Source organism: Megascapheus bottae, chromosome 17, assembly GCF_031878675.1.
Source record: "Megascapheus bottae isolate mThoBot1 chromosome 17, mThoBot2.hap1, whole genome shotgun sequence".
NCBI lineage: Eukaryota > Metazoa > Chordata > Mammalia > Rodentia > Geomyidae > Megascapheus > Megascapheus bottae.
Window position 1 is genome coordinate 31,801,770 of NC_143525.1, and position 20,270 is coordinate 31,822,039.

General features: G+C 46.4%; 1 protein-coding gene across 1 annotated transcript; it reads right to left on the reverse strand.

The window, feature by feature from the left end:
* Window positions 1-72: 72 nt before the first annotated feature.
* On the reverse strand, window positions 73-18,293 carry Ube2z (ubiquitin conjugating enzyme E2 Z). The gene is made up of 7 exons (XM_090350669.1): window positions 17,903-18,293; window positions 15,643-15,715; window positions 13,167-13,354; window positions 10,643-10,754; window positions 8,131-8,243; window positions 6,563-6,653; window positions 73-3,293 (listed from the first exon to the last, which is right to left on the reverse strand). The coding sequence occupies exons 1-7, from the start codon at window positions 18,220-18,222 to the stop codon at window positions 3,123-3,125; spliced, it is 1,068 nt and encodes a 355-aa protein (XP_090206795.1). The 5' UTR covers window positions 18,223-18,293; the 3' UTR covers window positions 73-3,122.
* Between the last annotated feature and the right edge of the window lie 1,977 nt (window positions 18,294-20,270).

Genomic DNA, 20,270 nt, shown 5'->3' on the forward strand with positions numbered 1-20,270 from the left:
AGCTGGAAGAGGGAGGGAAATCATGGTGAATAAACCTGGACAATTTTGTTTATAAAAGAAAAAAGTTCCAAGTTTTTCTTTCTTCCCCCAGTATTTTATTTTTTTAAAGTGCCTTCACATTGCATGGTTTTTGGAGGAGGCCTCATTTATCCAACAGGCTAACCTGAGTAACACAGGTGACAGCAAGCACATCTGAAATACTTGCATAGAACATCTACAATTGTGTAGAGGAGCTGGGCCCAGAACACAAGCCAACTCTTGGTTAGAAAGGGCCTAGTCTTTGTAGCAGGTATTGCTTTCCTAAGTCAAACTTCCAATTCGTGTTTCTAATCACATTAACAGGCCCTCATGAACCAGTCACTGATTTAACTCTCAGCTACCTCTCCATCAGGGCTCAGCTTTGTGAAGGAAACCGAAGCTAGGTGTTAAAAGTGGTGGCTAGGCTGCAGGAAAGAAAAGCAATGGAACTTGAGAGGAATTGAACAGCCAACGCTGATTTGTTCCTCAGATTCCCTCCTAGTCTCCCCTCTCCCACACTAGATCCATCTAGCCCCAGTGGTGGAAAAGCGAATCTTACTGTAAATCTGCTCTGCTTCTCCCTATATTTTGTCGACTTCACAGATAAAGGGATATGCCAGGGGCCACCCACTTAGGCAATGCCATGGCCAGAACCCATGCCTATGAACCCCAAAGCTCTCTGTACTGCACCACTGCTTCGTACAGTACAGGCTGGCAAGACACAATGTGTGTAGACATTTTCTCCTACACACGTGGTCAGCCAGGAGAAAGCCTCTACCCCAGAACATTAAGGCTCTACAGCAAGTAGGCGGTTCCAAGGGAAAAGGCCCAAGTTTATGGTTTCTTGTCCTAGGGGTCTGATGCTTCAGCAGTTCTGGTTTCATAACTGAAATTCAGCAGCTTTCCCATACTGAGACAACCTTCCTTAGCAAACAGGCCTGAGCATAGCTCTACTCTGCCTGTTCTCACAGGATCTGCCCACTCCCCTAGACCCACCTTTCTCTGGAAGCCACCAAGGCCAAAGTCACTTTCAATTGACTGCCGGAGCCATAACTTCTAAACTGGGCCCACTTCCAGGTCATCTAGTCACCAGTATTCCGGCTCCCTCCCCTCCTCCCCAGACAAGCCAGCTCTTCAGCTCCCACACACCTGAGTCTTTCCCACACCTAAGTTCCAGGCCTAGATGATGTGTGGTGGGTGAGATGACCCCATCCTTCCTTTCCATAAACCCTCCCACACCCAAGGCGCTTCCTCCTTCTGCCAAAACAAACTTTATTGCACCAAAAAGAAAAAAAAAAAAACCTTCATTTATGTACAGTCAGATATAAAGACATCTCTTTGACTCCTGTGCATATATTTTCTCAACTTAAGATTAGGGCATAAAAGTCAGGCTGCTAGGCCAGACATGCTCTGCCCCATGGCAGGGCCAAGGAGAAGATTGTCACTTGAAAGTGGGAACACTTAAGTGGATGACAGACAATACTGGACCCACAGACCAAGGGCATTCTTCTCGGCCCTGGACTAGCTCTGGGAATGGAAGAGGGAAATTGGAAGCAGGGTCCCTTTTTGAGTCTCTATGTGAACAGACTCAGGCTTCAGATATCCAAGATAAACCTAAGTTCCCCAAGCACACGACACTGTCCACTTCCTTTGCTTCCTGCCCTCTCAAGTAGGATAGTGCCCTTTGTGCGCTATCCCCTTCTCATCCCCCCCAGCACCGCCATGATCCATACGGCAGAGACCTTCAGGTGGTGAGCAAGGCAGGTAGGCATCACACCCTCCCTTCTGTTTCCTCTGTGTGTCGGGATGGTTGAAAGCCCTGACCACATGGATCACCAGTTCCCTTCTGGGAGTCACACGGAAAGAATCTGCAGGTTTAGGGGAGAACAAATCAAACAGGAAGGATGGACTCCCTTGGTGTCCAAAGTTACAGAGCATCTGAAGCACATTTTTCTGAGCCAACCAACTAAAGGATCATTGCAGCTACACACAGAGAAGCAACACAGCCAGGCATACACCCAATCAGAGCCAGTGACAAAGAGCAGCCAGGTGGGGATTAGGAGTAGTCCCAGCTCCAATCCCCTTCTGCCACTGGCTACCATTGCTTCCCACAAATCCCCAGGGGTTGAAGTGAGGAGGACTATAGGCTGGGGTGAAAATACACAAGGACAGCCAAACAAAATACAATAAAGACTAGCATCAGTCTCCCCCCTGTATCCCACCCTCAAAAGAAATACCCTCATTGACTAGTACTCATGAAAATCGGTAAGGACTATTCTATGTAGTGGCTCTAATACCATACACACTGCACCGGCCTGTGTCAGGAACTTTTCAAATCAGTGATTGTGGGAACAGACAGTACTTTCAGGCTTCTTACAGTGCCTGGGTAAGCTTCATCAAGTCCTGGGTTAGTCCCAGTCCTATTTACCTTGTGTCTGAAACCTAAAATGGAGGAAATTGGGGGAAGGGGGCGGGGAAAAAGGTGCTCAGGTGCTAGGTAAAGCTTACTGGTCAGCAGCCTAGACTCCACCACTGTTCCATCTCTTTGGTCTGTCTAGAACAGTGACTATAAATTAGGAAAAACAAAATTATGCTGGCCTGTGGGAAATAACATGGGAGGGGAAAGAGGGATGAAAAGGGCATTGGGGAGCCCTATTTCAAGATTGACTATGAATAGAAACACCCAGACTGCTTAAATGTCACAAGACAGCCCCCACCCCAAGCTCCCTTCCAGATACCCCCGGAAGTCACTTGGGCACACTCCCTCTTGGAACTGCAATTTGTCTTCTATCCTTAAGGAGCTGGCCCTGCGGAGAGGTGTGATGGTTGTTCTGTTTTGCCAGAGGCCTGTACCCCGGGTGCTCCTATAAAGGTACCTTGGCCCTGATTCAGGATGAACACAGCCCCAGGTGCTCTGGCGCCAAGGAGGTCAGACTGGGAACCCCCACTCCCACACCCTGGGATCTGAGCTTGCTCATTTCTTGCCATCTTGCAGGATGACGTCACGTTTGGAGGGAGATACACGGTGCCTCTCCATTCCTGGGGTGGGGGAAAGGGACTCTGCTGGGACTCTCAAGTTGGGGGAGGGAGGAGGGGGCGGGGGTCTAAACCCTCAGGCTCCCGTGCAGGTCTGTCTCTGTCCCAGATGAGCTGCTATCAGAGTCCATTTCAGCGTTTTCATTGTGGAGTCTCTCCAGCACTCTCTGACGAATCAGTCCCAGGCGCATCAGGAGGGACTGGTAGTCAAAGTGGCCACGCTTCTCTCCAAAGGGGTCCTACAGATAAAAACAGACGGGCATTGAATGTCCAGGCATGGGCGGCTCAGTCTAGATAGAACAGCTTTGGACCCAAGTGAAATGCAAGCTCGCCTTCTGAGCCATGAGGCTCAGTTTGGACTGACATTAAAATGTATGCATTCAGCCAGATACTGCCTCACACCTGTAATCCTAGCTACGCAGGAGGCTGAGATCTGAGGATGGAGGTTCAAAGCCAGCCTGAGCAAGAGAGTCCATGAGACTACTATCTTCAATAAACTTTCAACAAGATGGAAGTGGAGCAGTAACTCAAATGGTAGAGCACTACAGCCTTGAACACAAAAAATCAGGACAGGGCCCAGAGTTTGGCCTAGTGGTTGTGTGTTTGCCTAGCATGCACAAAGACCCAGGTTTGATTCCTTAGTACCACATACATAGAAAAAGATCAGGGACAGCACCCAGGCCCAGTTTAGGTAGAGACACTCATGTTCCTCCCACCCATTGCCAAAAAAAAAAGAAAAAGGCAAGCCAACAATGCAGAAAGACATGAAGACATTCTATAAGAAATGGGCTATCATAGCCGGGTGTGGTGGCTCATACCTTTAATCCTAGCTACTCAGGAGGCTGAGATCTGAGGATTAAGGTTCAAAGCCAGCCGGGGCACAAAAGGACTCTTATCTCCAATTAACCTCTAGAAAACAGGAAGTGGGGCTTGGCTCAAGGGTGGTAGCCTTGAGCTGAAGAGGGCAGGGACAACACCCAGGCCTACGGGTAGAGCGGTAGCCTTAAACTGGAGAGACAGGGACAGGGCCCAAGGAGTTCAAGCCCCATTATCCACCACAAAAAAAAAAAAAAAAAATGAAATGAACTATCATCTTTGTAGGAGGAGAAACAATGAGGAAAGTTCAATACCTAATCTATAATTATTAGTATGTCAGTTTCTAATTTCTAAAACCAAAGGGAAAAATTATCCTTTATTTGCTATATGCAAAAATGACTCTTTTCTAAGGTACAAATGCAAGAGTTCTGACTTCCGATAAGCACCTGAACTCTCCTCCAGAGTTCATGTCATGACATTCATGACATGACATCCTGACATTCTTGTCTAGATTTCTGGTCACTGCTCCAGGGCTTCTGGCCTTGATCTTCCTTAGTTCCTATCATTTGAGTTCAAACATTATTATATGTAATCCTAGCTACTCAGAGGCTGAGATTAAAGATCAAAGTTCTGGCAGGGAAGTTTGGGATACTAAAGGTAGACATAGGGCTGTGGCTCAAGTGTTAAGAGTACTAGCCTTGAGCACAAAAGCTCAGGGATAGCATCCAGGCCCAGAGTTCAGAGTTCAAGCTCCAGGTACCTGCACAAAACAAAAGCCAAACAACCAAACAAATAAAACAAAACCCAAAAGAAACAAACATGCAAAACAACAACAACACAACAAAAAACTATGGGTTAGCCTATAATCCTAGCTATTCTGGAGACCGAGGCTCAAAACTAGATGTGGGGCTGGGAATGTGCTTAGTGGTGGAATGCTTGCCTAGCATGCATGAAGCCCTGGGTTTGATTCCTCAGTACCGCATACACAGAAAAAGCCAGAAGTGCTGCTGTAGCTCAAGTGGTAGGGTGCTAGTCTTGAGAAAAAGAGGCTCAGGGACAGAGCCCAGGCCCTGAGTTCAAACCCCATGACTGGGGGGGGGGGGGAAGCAGGGCTGTGTTGGCTCATTCCTGTAAAAACTGGCTACTCAGGAGGCTGAGATCTGAGGATCTGGGGTTACAGATAAATCCTCTCCTTTTTGATCAAGCTAACCAACAAAAAAAAAGCTACAACTAGAGACTTGGTTCAAATGGTAAAGCACCAGACAGGAGCAAAAGAAAAAGGAAGGACATAAGGCTCTGAGTTCACGCCTCATCATAGATGCAAAAACAAACCAATACACAAACACATATGCAATGCAGGCTGGAAGTGATTCAAGTAATAAGAATGCCATCTGAGTAAGCAAGAAGAAAAAGTGTGAGGCCAAGTTTAAACTCCATTACTGTACCCACCTCTCAACAACAGAACATGAAGGAACATTATTATTATTATTATTTTGCCAGTCCTTGGGCTTTCTCAAGGCTAGTGCTTTAACACTTGTACCACAGCATCATTTCCAGATTTTGCTGTGTATATGGCACCAAGGAATTGAACCCAGGGCTTCATGTATGCTAGGCATACACTCTACCACTAGGCCACGCTCCCAGCCCAGGAACTTCTTAGCTGGGTATGGTGGCACATGTCTTTGATCCCATCCTTGTGGAAAAGTAGAAGCAGGAGTACTTCATGGGTAAGGCCAGCTCAAACAAAAGGTAAGACCCTAGCTCAAAAACAAAATTAAAAAGGGAGCTGTGAGTGGCTCAAGTGGTAGAGTGCTTATCTGACATATTTGAGGTTCTGGGTTCTATCCCCTAGTACCACCAGAAAAAAAAAAAGAAAAAGAAAAAGATAAACCAAATAAACCTTTTTTTCTCTTCCTATTCCAGGGTTTGAATTCAGGGCCTCACATGTTCTTAACCTATGTGTCAGGATGGTATTCCACCCCTTGACCCACACCTCCAGCCTAGCTTCTTGCTGGTTATTTTGCAGAGGGACTCTCCCAGACTTTTCTGCTCAGGCTGACTTCAAACTGTTAGCTTCCAGATCTCAGCTCCCTGGGCAGCTAGGATTATAGGCATGAGCCAACAGTGCTACACTACGAACCTCTTTATTAAAAAAGCCCCAACCTGTCTATAACTAATCTGAAATAGTCTTGAACTTATCTTGAATTTTTTTCTCATTTTGACTCAGCTCCTAGGTACCAGGTTTATAGGCATGTGTCATCATACCTTCTCCATAGCTGCATTCTTACTAGAAGCAAGAGCACATTTCCCCAGTAAAGACAACATCAACGGTTAATTTAGGAAGAGGACTAAACATCCATGGTCTCTCTAAGCTACCTCTGATCCCTTATAGATAGGAAAAAAATGCCAGCAGCGACTCTCTCATCATCCCTGAGTTCCAGAGTGGTTGAAGCATACCAAATAAGAAAGAAAGGAGTTCTTGGAAACAACAATGTTCAGATTACTTGGAGTACCTACTTTATGCCATGAACTAGGAACCAGTTCTACACCACTTCAAACCAGTCCGTCTCCTCTCTGGGGTTCAATTCCTCAAATGACACAGGTTCCTTTGAGCTGTGCTAGTCACCTTAGGAGTGGGATTTCACATGGTTTTCTGTGAGGCTTCTTGAATTGGCAGCAGAGGCTGTATTACCTGCATAGTCTGCCCTTGGAGATGCAGGCGATCTTTGCAAGCTACCTCATAGAAGTCATAATACTCCAGGAAGGACTTCTCCATCACCCCTCTGGAAAGTAAGTAGAGAACTAATTAGAAACCCTGGGGCACAAGTCTTCCTTTCAATTTTGAATCTTTTTTTTTTTTTTTCTTGTAGGTCATGGGGCTTGAACTCTGGGCCTGGGCACTGTCCCTGAGCTCTTTAGTTCAAGGCTACCGTCCTACCCTTGGGCCTGGGTGTTGTCCCTAAGCTCTAGAGCTCATCTACTGCCCTATCCTTCGAGTTACAATGCCACTTCTGGTTTTTAGTGCCTGGGCTGGCTTTGAACCACGATCCTCAGATCTCAGCCACCTGAGTAGCTAGAATTACAGGTGTGGGCCACCACACCCAGCTCCACACAGATCTTTAAATGGAAAAACAGATGCCTGTGATAGCCAATTTCCCTTGTAACTCAGAAATCACAAAATGAGAGGGCTGTAAATACTCAGCAACTGAAACCCAACACCAACTTATGCCATGCTCAATCTCTATGCTTTCCACAGGCCTTCTCTAAATCTAAATCCTACTCAAAAACACCAACTTTATTCCTTGAGGTCTAACATTCAGAAATAAACAACACTAAGAAATGGGTTTATTATGAAATGTTCTTCTCTCCCTCATTATCTATGTAACAGTTAATATGAAGCCGTCACCAAATCATGGGCTCCTGGGAAGCACAAACTGCCTCTCACCATTCTTTCCACGGATACTCTTCAACAACTGAGAAACTCTTTGAACTTCCTTCTTGGGTAATTCACATCTCTTTAAATTAAACAGATATGGTATGTACCCCTGTAACACTGTAGCACTTAGGAGGCAAGGCAGGAGGACCAAGAAGTTGAGGCCAGCCTGTACTACATAGTCAGATCCCATTTAAAAATAAAAACAAGGGCTGGGCAGACTCAAAGGAACATAGGCCCAATAGTCTCCCTCATTTGTCAAAATCAGTAGAAACCTTGGGCTCTCCTAGCAGGGATTTACAATAGAACAAAATCTAGAGATATTAGGCTTACACTAAATGTAAGGACCTCCAGGATAAGGAAACAAAAGCCACATAATGAGTGATTGTTGTTCTTAATGTACTGTGTTATCTCATCTCTTTTGCCATCCCTTGATTATAACATATTGTTACAATATTTCACCTTGTTATCTGATACATTTTATATGTGCTTAATTGGTTATTTGAAATTGGATAGGGAAGGGGGGAAATTAAGATAAGTGGGGGAGGGAAATGGGGACCATGTCATGAGAAAGGGTATCAATATTTGTGAAGTTATGCACCTTCTATCTGATGAATATAATGTAACCCTTCTATTAATCACAATAAAAAAAAAAAAAAAAAACAAGGGCTGGGCACTTAGTATGCCAACTCTTAGGTTTGATCTCAACTACTAAGGAGGTAAAAAAAAAGAAAAGTATGAACTACATCTTTCCTTTTCTATCTCTCTCAACACTAGATTCCTCCCCAAAGGCCCTCACAAGCATGGCAGGCCCTCTTAATACATACCGTAGGGGTTCAGGGCAGGGACATTTTCCTTCCATCATGTCACAGACTGCAACTCTGATGGTCTCATGCCGGATACATTCATTGTAGTTTTTGCTGTCTCCTGGATGTCTTTCCTGTAATTTGGCAGGTGCCATAGGATCCAAAAACAAAATTTAGGCAAAGAGAAAAGCCAATGGGAAGAGGTTTCAGGTTAGAATATATGGTATGACTCAAGCCATAGCATCTCTTCCTACTGCATGAAGAACTAAGTCTTCATTCATTCATTCATTCATTCTGCCAGTCCTGGAGTTTAAACTCAGGGCCTGGGCACTGCCCTTGAGCTTTCTCAAGGCTAGCACTCTACCGCTTGAGCCATAGCACCACTTCTAGCTTTTGTTATGCATGTGGTACCAAGGATTTGTGCATATTAGGCAAGCACTCTACCACCAGGCCACACTCCTAGCCCTGAGCCACTATTTTTGGAGAACCTTTGCCTCCTCTATATGTGTAAGCACTCATTTTTTTTTTTTTTGCCAGTCCTGGGCTTGGGCACTGTTCTTGGACTTTCTCAAGGCTTAGCACTCTACCACTTGAGCCTCAGCACCACTTCCAGCTTTTTTCTATGTATGTGGTACCGAAGAATCGAACCCAGGTCTTCGTGGATGCTAGGCAAGTACTCTACCACTAGGCCAAACTCCCGGCTCTACTCATGTTTTTTTTTAATCGGTCCTGGGGCTTGAACTCTGGGCCTGGGCACTGTCCCTGAGCTTTTCAGCTCAAGGCTCCTGCCCTACCTCTTGAGCCATAGTCCCACTTCCAGTTTTCTGGTGGTTAATTGGAGATAGGAGTTTCATAGACTCTAGTGCCTGAGCGGCTAGGATTACAGGCGTGAGCCACTGAGCCCAGCTGCAAGCACTCATTCTGTTAAGAATCTTCTGACTTATAATCAATGAACTAGATCCACCAAAATTTCTTCAATCAGTCGGCATGAAGGCAAACATTTAAATAGCAGCCCTAAAGAGCTAAACTAGAAGATTTCAAGATCTAGTCCAACCTGGACTATATAGCAAGGCTGTATTTCCGAAAAAGGAAGTCTTGAACCTATCAGGTAAAGATTAAAAGGAAAGCAACCACATATAGTAGACTCCTGCAATCCACAATTACATAGTTCTAAGGAGAAAACCAAAAATACTCAGGATTCATAGAGCTGCAGATGTTTGACTCAATTCTCCCATAATGCTGCCCAACTTCTGCCAAAGACATAGCTGCCTTTCAACAAATCTCAAGCCAGGAACTGATGGCTCATGCCTGTAATCCTAGATACTCAGGAGGCTGTGTTTTGAGGATCATGGTTTGAAGTCAGCCTAGTCAGAAAAATCTGTGACACTCCAAGTAACTATTAAAAAGCCAAATGTGGGCCGGGAGTTTGGCCTAGTGGTAGAGTGCTTGCCTAGCATGAGCGAAGACCTGGGTTGGATTCCTTGATACCACATACATACAAAAAAGCTGGAAGTGGTGCCGAGGCTCAAGTGGTAGAGCTCTAGCCTTGAGAAAGTCCAAGGAAACAGTGCTCAGGCCCTGAGCTCAAGCCCAGGACTGGCAAAAAAAAAAAAAAAAAAAAGCCAAATGTGAAGATGTAACTCAAATGGTGAAAAAGCTAAGGAACAGCACCCAAATTACCACACACACACACACACACACACACACACACACACACACACACACACAAGAAAGCACTTTGAAAACAATGGTAGAACTTGGACACTCATTAAAAATCTTGAGTACTAACCTCATCTGTGTCATTATGGAAATAAATTAACATCTAAGTAAATAGACAGTATTTACCTCATATAGACTACACATAAAAACCTGCCACTATTGGCCATATAATCCACCTTTGGGAGAGCGTGTTTACTATACATTCTCTGTGGTACCACATATCCAACCTCATCACAGTACTTCCTCATGCAGAATGACTTAAGGGGACAATGCCAAATTCAGGTACAATGAATAATCTACGGCTGCCAATGCTCACACCCTAAGTAAAAGTTAACTTCCATATGACTGCACTGACTTCCACTGTGTAGGTTAACCCAAGCCAAATACTTCATGGTGGTACTCTAATTCTTACAAATAAAGAACATACACTCAGCCAGGTTCCAGTGTCTCCTAACCATAATCCTAACTACTCAGAAGGCTGAGCTCTGAGGATTGTGGTTCAGAGCTTTGAGATTCTTATCGTCAATTACGCAGAAAGAAGCCTGAAGAAGAAAAAGCATGGCTCAAGTGGCAGAGCAACTGCTGTGAGCAAAAAGGTGAGCAAGAGTGCAACACCTCAAGTTCAAGCACCAATCCAGGCACAAACTCTCAAAAACAACAACAAAAAAACCCCACAATGTACACTCAGGTGACTTTTTCTCCTATAGCGAGAAATGTAATATATAGGGCTGTGAAGGGCTAGGTGAAGACTACTTTTGAGCAGGCCTCTGAGATCTCTTAGAACACCCCAATATTATAGGGGTCGCAGTCTTACCTGTTCAAAACCAGGTTCATTGTGGTAGGGGTTCTCAGTCATCAGAGACTGGATGGAGATGAGCACGGAGGAGATGCTCTGGGCAGGGCTCCAGGCTGGCCCAGTCCAGGTACTGCGAACATAGTAGAGCAAAGGGAAACAGGTGATCAGCAAAGGATCAGGGAGGGGATACTGACAGCAGCAGCACCACCACCACAAATGACTCACCAGGGCTGCTCTCTCACTATTAATATTCTGGTAATTCCCTGGCTCTGCCCCAGCCCTACACCTGAAATCAGTTAACGGTCTTATTTTCCTATCAAGTAGGGGAAAGCATGTACAGTAACTGAAGGGATTTTCTTTGGGCTAGAAAAGACACAGTACCCAGCAAGGGTTACTGTATCAAAATAAAAGACCTAAGTTAAAAAAATAATTCTAAAGGTTGTCTCAATGTTCACCGCTGTAGACCTCAGAGCTTTACTGATGGATTGATTGACTGGTGGCAAGTTAGTGAAGGAGAGCAGGGGAGCAGAGGTGACTGAAGCCATCTGGTTAGAGGCCATGTGATGTGGTGAGGCTGATGATCAGGGAGCCGACGCTGCAACAAGCTCACACAAAGGTCAGATTCTCTGAAGACCACGCCAAAGGACAGGTGTGGTCTACCAAAGTATAGGAAGAGAGGAATAGGCATTTTCAGACTGTGGAAGGTCTGAACATGCATATGGAAAACAACTTGAACATGACCAGAAATCCCAAAAGCGCTCCCTTCTTTCATAAACTTCACTAAGGGAACAGCTTGGATGTCAATGACATTTACTTTTAGCTCAATTAACTGACAGGGTGGCACCAGTGCTGTAGGCCTAATACAACCTAAGCCAGGGCTAAGCTTGTTTGAGTTAGCTGGCCACTATCCTTTCCCTGGGTGGGAAAACCCAAGTCAGCAAGGAGCAACTCTAACTTTACCAGAGGCTGCTCCTACCAGCTTTGCTCCCATGCTTCCTGCTATTCCTAACTTGGTATAATTGGGAATTCAAGCTAACAGAACCAACTCTCATTCTATCTCTTTTGAAAGTAAGTTAGCCCAGTGTTTTTTTCCAGGTAGAAAGGCCAATGTGGCTAACAAGTGTTAACTAAGAAATGGAATCTTTTTTCCCCCTACACTGTGGTTCTTCACCACAATGTTTCAACTCCAGAGTAACTTTTCCTTTTCTACCCAACATATGTTCTGCCACTTTTTTTTTTTTTCCAGTCCTGGGCTTAGGCTCAGGGCTTGAGCACTGTCCTTGGACTTTCTCAAGGCTAGCACTCTACCACTTGAGCCTCAGCACCACTTCCGGCTTTTTGCTATGTATGTGGGGTACCAAGGAATCGAACCCAGGTCTTCAGTGCATGCTAGGCAAGCGCTCTACCACTAGGCCAAACTCCCGGCCCCTGTTCTGCCACTTTTACCAACCAACCTTCCCTTCCCATTTTTCCTATGAGCTGGTATAGGCACCAAACAGTTTCATATTGGCCTAACAAGGGAGAACACATCAGTGAACAAATTTCACACTGAAGCCACTTTACCACCATGTGAGATTGCACATGCTTATATGCGCGCGCACACACACACACATACACGTATACACACAATATCCCACTAACAATCATGGTACCTTACTAAAATAAAATATTTCAAAAACAACCTCCTACAAAGGATTTCCTTTACTGCCATAATCACAACAGAATATGGACTGGATTTAAGAGAAATCCCAAGTATGCTTCAGCTGCTTCCCTACCCCCCTCAAAACTGGAAAACTGGATAACTACTTTAGGCAACTTAACCTTTTCACTGTAATCTGCTCCCCATCATACCCATATTCAAATAATCATAAAAAAGACCAACCCCCAAAATGCTAGAACACATTTCCATTTCAACTATCCCACATAGGCAATTAAAGTAGAATAGCTGGGGACTTCATGAAGCAACATCTCAGTAGTACCCAGGAAAATATACTTGAAACTTGCATTTCATATCTGAAGTGACTTCCAATATCAGACATTCTCATTCAATTGTTCAATGATTATAATCACAATCACTACCACCACCTCCAAAGTCACTCATTAAAACACTCAAGTAAGATACCTGTAACCTTGAAGGGCACAGATCTGTAGCTTTTCTCAATCTGTTTTGGACACTAATGCCCCCTCATGTCCTTAGAATGGTTCTTAAACTGGAGTGTGCTTGGATGACCTGTAAAAAATAGACTGCTGGCCCCACCCAAGTTTCTGATACAGTGTGATCAGAGTGAGTGGGGCCCTCAAATCTGTACATGCTGCTGTGTTAGTTCAGGGACAGAGCATGAGAACGACTTCGTAAGATATCTCTTGTATATAATAATTCGACTTCTCTCTTTTTTTTATCTAGAATTCTGGGGAAAATTGAGAAAATTACTCAATCATTTTCTACCCTGCAGTTCGAAAGAAGAACCTTGGGTTAATGAAGATTGGTTTAAATGAACTATTTGCTAATAACCAACTTGGCTGCTTTGAAGTCTCCTCTTACCCTAGAATACTCAAGCAGACTTTCCCATTGCGGTAGAAGTTGGGGTTAAACCTCACTGTGTTATTGCCCGTTGTCATCAGTTTGACCCGAGGTGGGTGGATGGGATAGTCGGGTGGACACCGAAACACGAACAGGAAGAAACCCCCTTCATAAGGAGTGTCAAATGGGCCTGTGATCAATGCATGAATCTGTAAAATAAAACCCCATCTCAAAATTGTGAGGTGATGCCCCCCCCCAGCCCACCCTGGCTTCCACCTATAACCCCAGAAGAAACAGGGCCACTAGAAGCTCTAGTGGCACAATTGGTTAGCGTGCGGTACTTATACAGAAATAAGGCCACTGTCTATGGTGTCCAAATTCCACGTCATTGCCAGACAGAATGAACAGCTTACAACTCATTCATGTAAATAAGTGTAGAATTTTAAGAATTTTAAGAAATCCTGTTACAAGGCAGTAGTATCATACTCAGGGGCTATGTTCCAAAGTTAAAGCTCAAGTCTTGTCAAAACTCACCTTTACTCTGGAAAGCATAATTTTTTGTGTAGCCCTCCCTCGTCAATGTTACACAGAAAAAACGGGCAGAGGGCCGGGAGTTTGGCCTAGTGGTTAAAGTGCTTGCCTAGCATGCATGAAGACCCGGGTTCGATTCTTCGGTACCATATACATAGAAAAAAAGCCGGAAGTGGCGCTGAGGCTCAAGTGGTAGAGCTCTAGCCTTGAGAAAGTCCAAGGACAGTGCTCAGGCCCTGAGCTCAAGCCCAGGACTGGCAAAAAAAAAAAAAAAGAAAAAGAAAAAACGGGCAGAATATCACTGTGTAAAATGTAGTATGTACCTATATTTTTACTATTAGGAAATCAACACATATTTTCAGAGTCTGTATATTTGAACTTGCCTAGGTTAAATATACATGATGCTACTCCACCCTGCATCCGCATGCCACGAAGGGGAGGCAAGATGAATAAGAAAGAGAAAAGGGATTGGAGGCCACAGAACCAGTGTCAGTAGACGATGCAGGGCTGAGGGATCTGATGAACATCTAGAGTCTGCTTGCGTCCTTCATGGAGGATGAATATGACTCAGGCAGCATCCAATGGTACAAAAAAGAATGGGGAAATCTCCGGGTCCACGCAGGCCATCAGACAATCCCTCCAACTTTCCCTAGCACTACTGGCTTAAAAAATTAAAAAATCAAAATCTCTTAGAACACTGAATTGTCTTCCTCTACAAACCATAATTATAGAATAGGATTTACCTTCCCAAAGGGAAGAAAATGAAAGTTGGCTTAGTTGTATTTCTTCTCCAAAGGCTCCTAAGCACTAAGTCTGCACAGAATTTGAACAAGAAGAAAAAGAGCATTACCTCACCTATAGTCCCAGCCTTGACCTGCAATAGCTTAGGTTACTCTAGCCCCCAAACATACCAAGCCCAATTGCTCTCAGTATGGTCGGTTCTGGGACAAGGGATTAACATTAGTATTTGGGGGCAAGATGTCTCAGGAAAAACATTTTCAATCTCACAAAAAGAAAACATTAATTTAAACGGGAAGTCTATTCAAAACAAAAGGATATACCAAGAATACTAAAGCTAAGTTTTAAGGAATTTGAAACTCCTAGTTCTCACTAAAAACAACACTAGATTTGGGAAAACCGATTTCTTCCCAATATTGGCTCACATGCATATTCTCTCTCAAGGGTAGAACATTCAATGTCAGAAAAGGTATTTATTGATGTCAGAAGAATTTGATACTATGTAGTAAGCTTTCTCTGGGTAGAGGACAAAAAGGAAATGGTCTTTGGAGTGGAAGGGATATTTGAAAGCAATCAGTAAAGATAGGGGCCTAAACAAAGCTGCTTAAGCATAAACCCTCAGCCTCGCTGGCCCTATCCCCAACTTGCCCTGTCTTACAGTACCACCACTCAAGTCAAAAGTGGAAAGATGGGCCGGGAGTTTGGCCTAGTGGTAGAGTGCTTGCCTAGCATGCACGAAGACCTGGGTTTAATTCCTTGGTACCACATACATAGAAAAAAGCCAGAAGTGGTGCTGAGGCTCAAGTGGTAGAGCTCTAGCCTTGAGAAAGTCCAAGGACAGGGCTCAGGCCCTGAGCTCAAGCCCAGGCCTGGCAAAAAAAAAAAAGTGGCAAGATTTGGGGGAAAGCTAAGCAGTGCAGTAGCTAGAGTGACTGACTATATAATTTCTCATCTCGACTGGCCTATTAATAACAGAGCTGGGGTAACAGGAACAAACTGCTATTTGCAAAGACAACCAGAATCTATATGCACCTATGTAATGGACACTTGTGTATGGCTCTGCTTTCCCTTGCTGTATGACCTTGGCAGGCCACTTTTTTTTTGAGGGGGGGAGAGTGTCTTGATTTATTCATTTGTATTACCAGAGAGGTGAGCTGAATAATCTTTTAGATTCAACTTCATGGGTCCAATTTCCTGATATCCACCCCCCACTCCCATCGTTACATACCTTAGTCATGTCAACAGTATCAGGCACAACGAACATTCCCGGAGGAGGCTCCTTATAAATGGACATGATATCCCTGTATAACACCAAGAGGAGGTGGGGGACACAGTGAGAGAGGAGGGAAAAAGGGAATCCCTTAAATGGGACAGTTGTTATCATATCATTGAGGGCAGGGTTCGAGAAAGTGGTGCTTGGTACCACAAATGTTTGCACTGTCATGTTGGCTGAGAAATCTCAACTGAATACTTGTCAGGCAGGAAGAGAGCATATTATCAAAGGAGCATTGTTTTCTCAGGAGGGTTGGAAAAAGGAAAAAATAACTAGAGATTCCCAACAGCATCAGATGTCACCTGGAAAAGCCACATCCCTTTTACTCTCATTTCCTCCCACATGGGAACTCACTCACTTCCCAGCTCTGAGATTCCTAGGCATTTCACCGTCAAGTGCAGATCTTTTTAGTAAGTGACAAGTCATAATTAATTACACAAGAAAAAAACTAGTTTTGGGAGTGTGGCCTAGCGGTAGACTGCTTGTCTAGTATGCATGAAGCCAGGGGTTCAATTCCTCAGTACCACATAAACAGAAAAAGCCAGAAGTGTTGCTGTGGCTCAAGTGATAGAGCACTAACTAGCCTTGAGCAGAAAGAGGCTCAGGGACAGTGCCCAAGCCCTGGGTTCAAATCCCAGGACTGGCACTAAAACAACAACAAGAACAACAACAAAAACTAGTCCTACAAACCATACAGGGGACCTTTGTTGGGGAGGGGATCCTATGAAGCAAATAAGCGAACAGGAAGCAAAACTATTATAGTCTTCTCCCCCAGGAAGCAATAGAATTGAGACATTGCACGCTGGGGAGAGGGGAATGCTTTGGAATCACACACTCTCACATCTGAAAGATGACATGTTGTGTCTACTATAGATGAGAGGATTTCTAGGTCATATACCACCAACCAGAATGCATCAATTGAGAGCAGCAGGCTTAGGAAAAACGTCAGCAATGTGTTAAAGCTAGGGTAATAGGAGCATTTTTTAAAAGTGTAAACAGGAGACAGAGCAAAGAAATACTGGCAAACTCAAAGGTGTAACCAAATTGGAAGCACAAGACAGCTGGAAGAGTGAGAGTTGCGTGCTGAATTTAAGTTAGAGGTGGCAATCTCAAAGTCAGCATCCTCCCTCGGGCGCTGTGCCAGGTACTTCACACACATCAGACTGTTTTAACTTTCATTACAAACTTGAGAAGTGAACAGGCAGCCATCTAAAGAAACTTGGGGTGATACCACCCAGAAGAGAAAGTTTGTGGTGGGGGAACATGGGAAGCAATCGGGTCAGCCAGAAACAAGTTTCGGGAGTAACAGGTAAACACTATTACACTACTTTTGTGCGACAGGTACTAACACCAAGTACTTTTACAAAACGTATCATCTATTAAATGATACGATCTAAGATCAGTCACCCAAGAAATAAGCACAGAAAGGACTCGGGCCTTTGTTCCTATGTTTGAATTAAGTGTATCTGCCACACAACAGTAAATCAGAGGACCTGGGGGGGGGGGGATACAAGGAAGAACATCCTGAATGGGATATTACAACCAGAAATCTAGTGGAGAGGGAGGAGCCACAGTTTTCAGAACAGGTGGGGAGCATGGATACAGCTTTGGGGTACCGGACCATGGGTTCAAGGGGGAAGATTTTGTAAGTGAAGGAAGCTATCCAGACCTAGGGAGGGGACCGTGTGTTGGGGAGGAGAGGGGGGTTATGGAAACGGAGGGTAAAAACGCAAGCTGCTTCCAGTCTGGGACAGGGGACAAGCAAGCAAAGTAGGTGGCAAAATGGGTAAGATGAGGTGTGGAGGGGCGGTAGTGGGGGTACCCGACGGGTGGGGCCGGCAAACAGCATCTAGGTGGGTTGGGGTGGGGGGAAAGGGGCGGCGCGGAGGGCGGGAGGGGGTGGCACCGAAGCAGCAGAGGGGTCGGGTTTCAGTCTGGAGGTGGGGGGGTGAGTGGGAGGGTGTCCGGATCCCGGACTGTGGGAGGTCGCCGAGGGGCGGGGTCGGACCTGGGCACGAGAGGGGGGTTAGGAGCCCGTGCATCGGGGGCCGGGGGCGGGACTGGGGGGGAGGGTCCAGGCTTCTGGACATTCTGGGCGGTCGAGACTCGGGCCTGGGGAGTCGGGCGGCGATGGTGAGCCGTGTTGGGGGAAGGCAGGGGGCGGGGAAGGTCGAGCCCCGGCGCTCCGGGCTGGGGGGAGGAAAACCCGGCTCACCGCTTGATCCGGAGCAGACACTGCGGCGCGGTTCTCTCGCCGTCCCAGTCGGAGCTGAGCGTGGGATCCCAGTGGCTGAGCAGCGCGGCCCCGTGGGCAGCGGCCGAGGGCGGGAGCCCAGGCAGCGGAGCCAGGCCGCTCCCCGGCCCCCCGGCCCCGCCCGCCGCCGCCGCCGCCGCCGCCCAGACATCCGGCAGGAAAGGGGGCCCGAACCCGCCGCTGCTGCCGCTAACGCCGACCACACCAGCGACGCCGCTCGCTCCGGGGCCTGCCGCCCCGGCACCCGCCGTCGCTGCCTCCTCAGTCGGACTCTCCGCCATCGCTGCTTCGCTTCCGGGACCGCTCGGCAGCACGTCCGCCGACCAGAGCGGCCGCTACTCCTGCACCACCGAGAGCCGGGCCAGAGTGTCCCCACCCTCCGCTTCCCCCGCCCGGGCGGCGCTGGCTCCGCCCACCCCGCCCGGACCAGCGAGAGGCGCGGTGCCAGAGCGTCCACCCCGGTCCTCCAGGGCGGGGGCGGGGCCGGGCGGGAGGGCGCGGGCTCCGCGTCCTCCCTGCGTGTCCACCGCCACAGAACGGTGCCTGTGCTGGCAGGGACATGGGAGAAGGGACGTCGAGAGGCGGAAGCGAGCCTCAGCCTGCCCCTGGGGTACGACTGGAGATCCAGCCGCAGGACAGCTTGTTGACTCGCTCCAGCGCTCAGGGTCCCAAAGGCAGGCTGATGGAACCCGGCTTCCAATGCTAGGCTCCCCTTTGCCCCCTACCTGCAGCTGGACGGAGGGGGAGGAATCAGAGCCTGTGAGTGTGTGTGTGTTTAGTGTGTGTTTATCTCTTTTTGTGCCAGTCCTGGGACTTGAACTCAGTGTGTGGGAGCTGGCCCTGAGCAGCTGCTGCTGCTCCTCCTCCTCCTTCTTGTTTTTCCTCCCCATCACTCAAGGCTAGTAGTGCTCTACCACCGAGCCACAGCTCCACTTCTGGCATTTTGCTGGTTAACTGGAGGTAAGAGTCTCAAGATCTTTTTTGGGGGGGTCTGGATTGGCTTCCGACCACAATCCTCAGCGCTCAGCTCTCTGAGTAGCTAGGATGACGGGCATGTGCCAGCCACCAGTTGCAGCTCCACATTTTATGAAGAACCTTACCAAAGGCCGCGTGCTGTTGTTGCTAGACAATGTTCTGGGGATACTGAAACAGAAGTGGACAAACTTGGTAAAGAGAAGAAAAATCAAGCCTGACTCAACCTCAGTGCGTTTTCTTCTTATAATTCCTTTAGTATACAGTAACCAAGGTGCTGTGAGTAAATCCTGGGAGGATTCTTTAGTACTTCTCTGGAATAAGATGGAAAAGGATCCTAAATCTTAGAGAGAGAGAGAGAGAGAGAGAGAGAGAGAGAGAGAGAGAGAGAGAGAGAGAGAGAGAGAGAGAGAGAGAGAGAGAGAGAGACAGAGACAGAGAGACAGAGAGAGTCTGTAATCCTAGCTACTCAGCAGGCTGAGATCTGAGGATCTCCGTTCAAAGCCATCCTGGACACTATAAAGTCCATGAGACTTTTATCTCCATTTAACCATTAAAGACCAGAAGTGGCACTGTGACTCAAGGGGTAGGGTAGTAGCCTGATCTGAAGAGCTCAGGGACGGCACCCAACCCCATGACTGACAAAAAAAAAAGTAGATTGCAAGTTAGGCACCAGTGTTTCTCACCTGTAATCCTAGTTACTCAGGAGGCTGAGGATCTAGATTCAAAGCCAGCTCAGACAGACATCAGAGAGACTCTTCAATTAATCATAAAAAAAAAATGTCAGGTGTGGCACAAGAAGTAGAGCACTAGCCTTGGGGGGGGGTGGGGACTCAGGGACAATGCCAGGCCCTGAGGTCAAGCCCTACAGCCACTCCCATCACCACCACCACACACAGAAAGAGCCAGGAAAGTGGCTCAATTTGTAGGGCATTTGTCTACCAAGTGTGAAGCCCTGAGTTCAAACCCCAGTACTTACACAACAATGCTACCTTCTCCCAAATAAAAAAGGATGGCGCTGGATGGGATAATGCATGTTTGGAATCCCAGCTACTCAGGAAGCTGAGAGATCTGAAGGAGGATCTTGGTTCAAAGCCACAAAAATCCCAGGGCAGAAAAGTCTAAGAGATTTACTGATAATTGACTAGAAAAATGCTGGACCAGAGATGTAGCTCAAGTAGTAGAGTGCTAATCATGACCAAGAAAGCTGAGTGAGAATGTGAGGTCATGAGTTCAAGATATGGTACTAGCAGAGAAAGGGACAAAGGGAGGAAGGGGAAGAAAAGAAGCAAAGAACAGAAAGAGGATAAAAGGAAGGAAGGGTCAACCTGGTTTATATAGGGTGTTCTTATTTCAA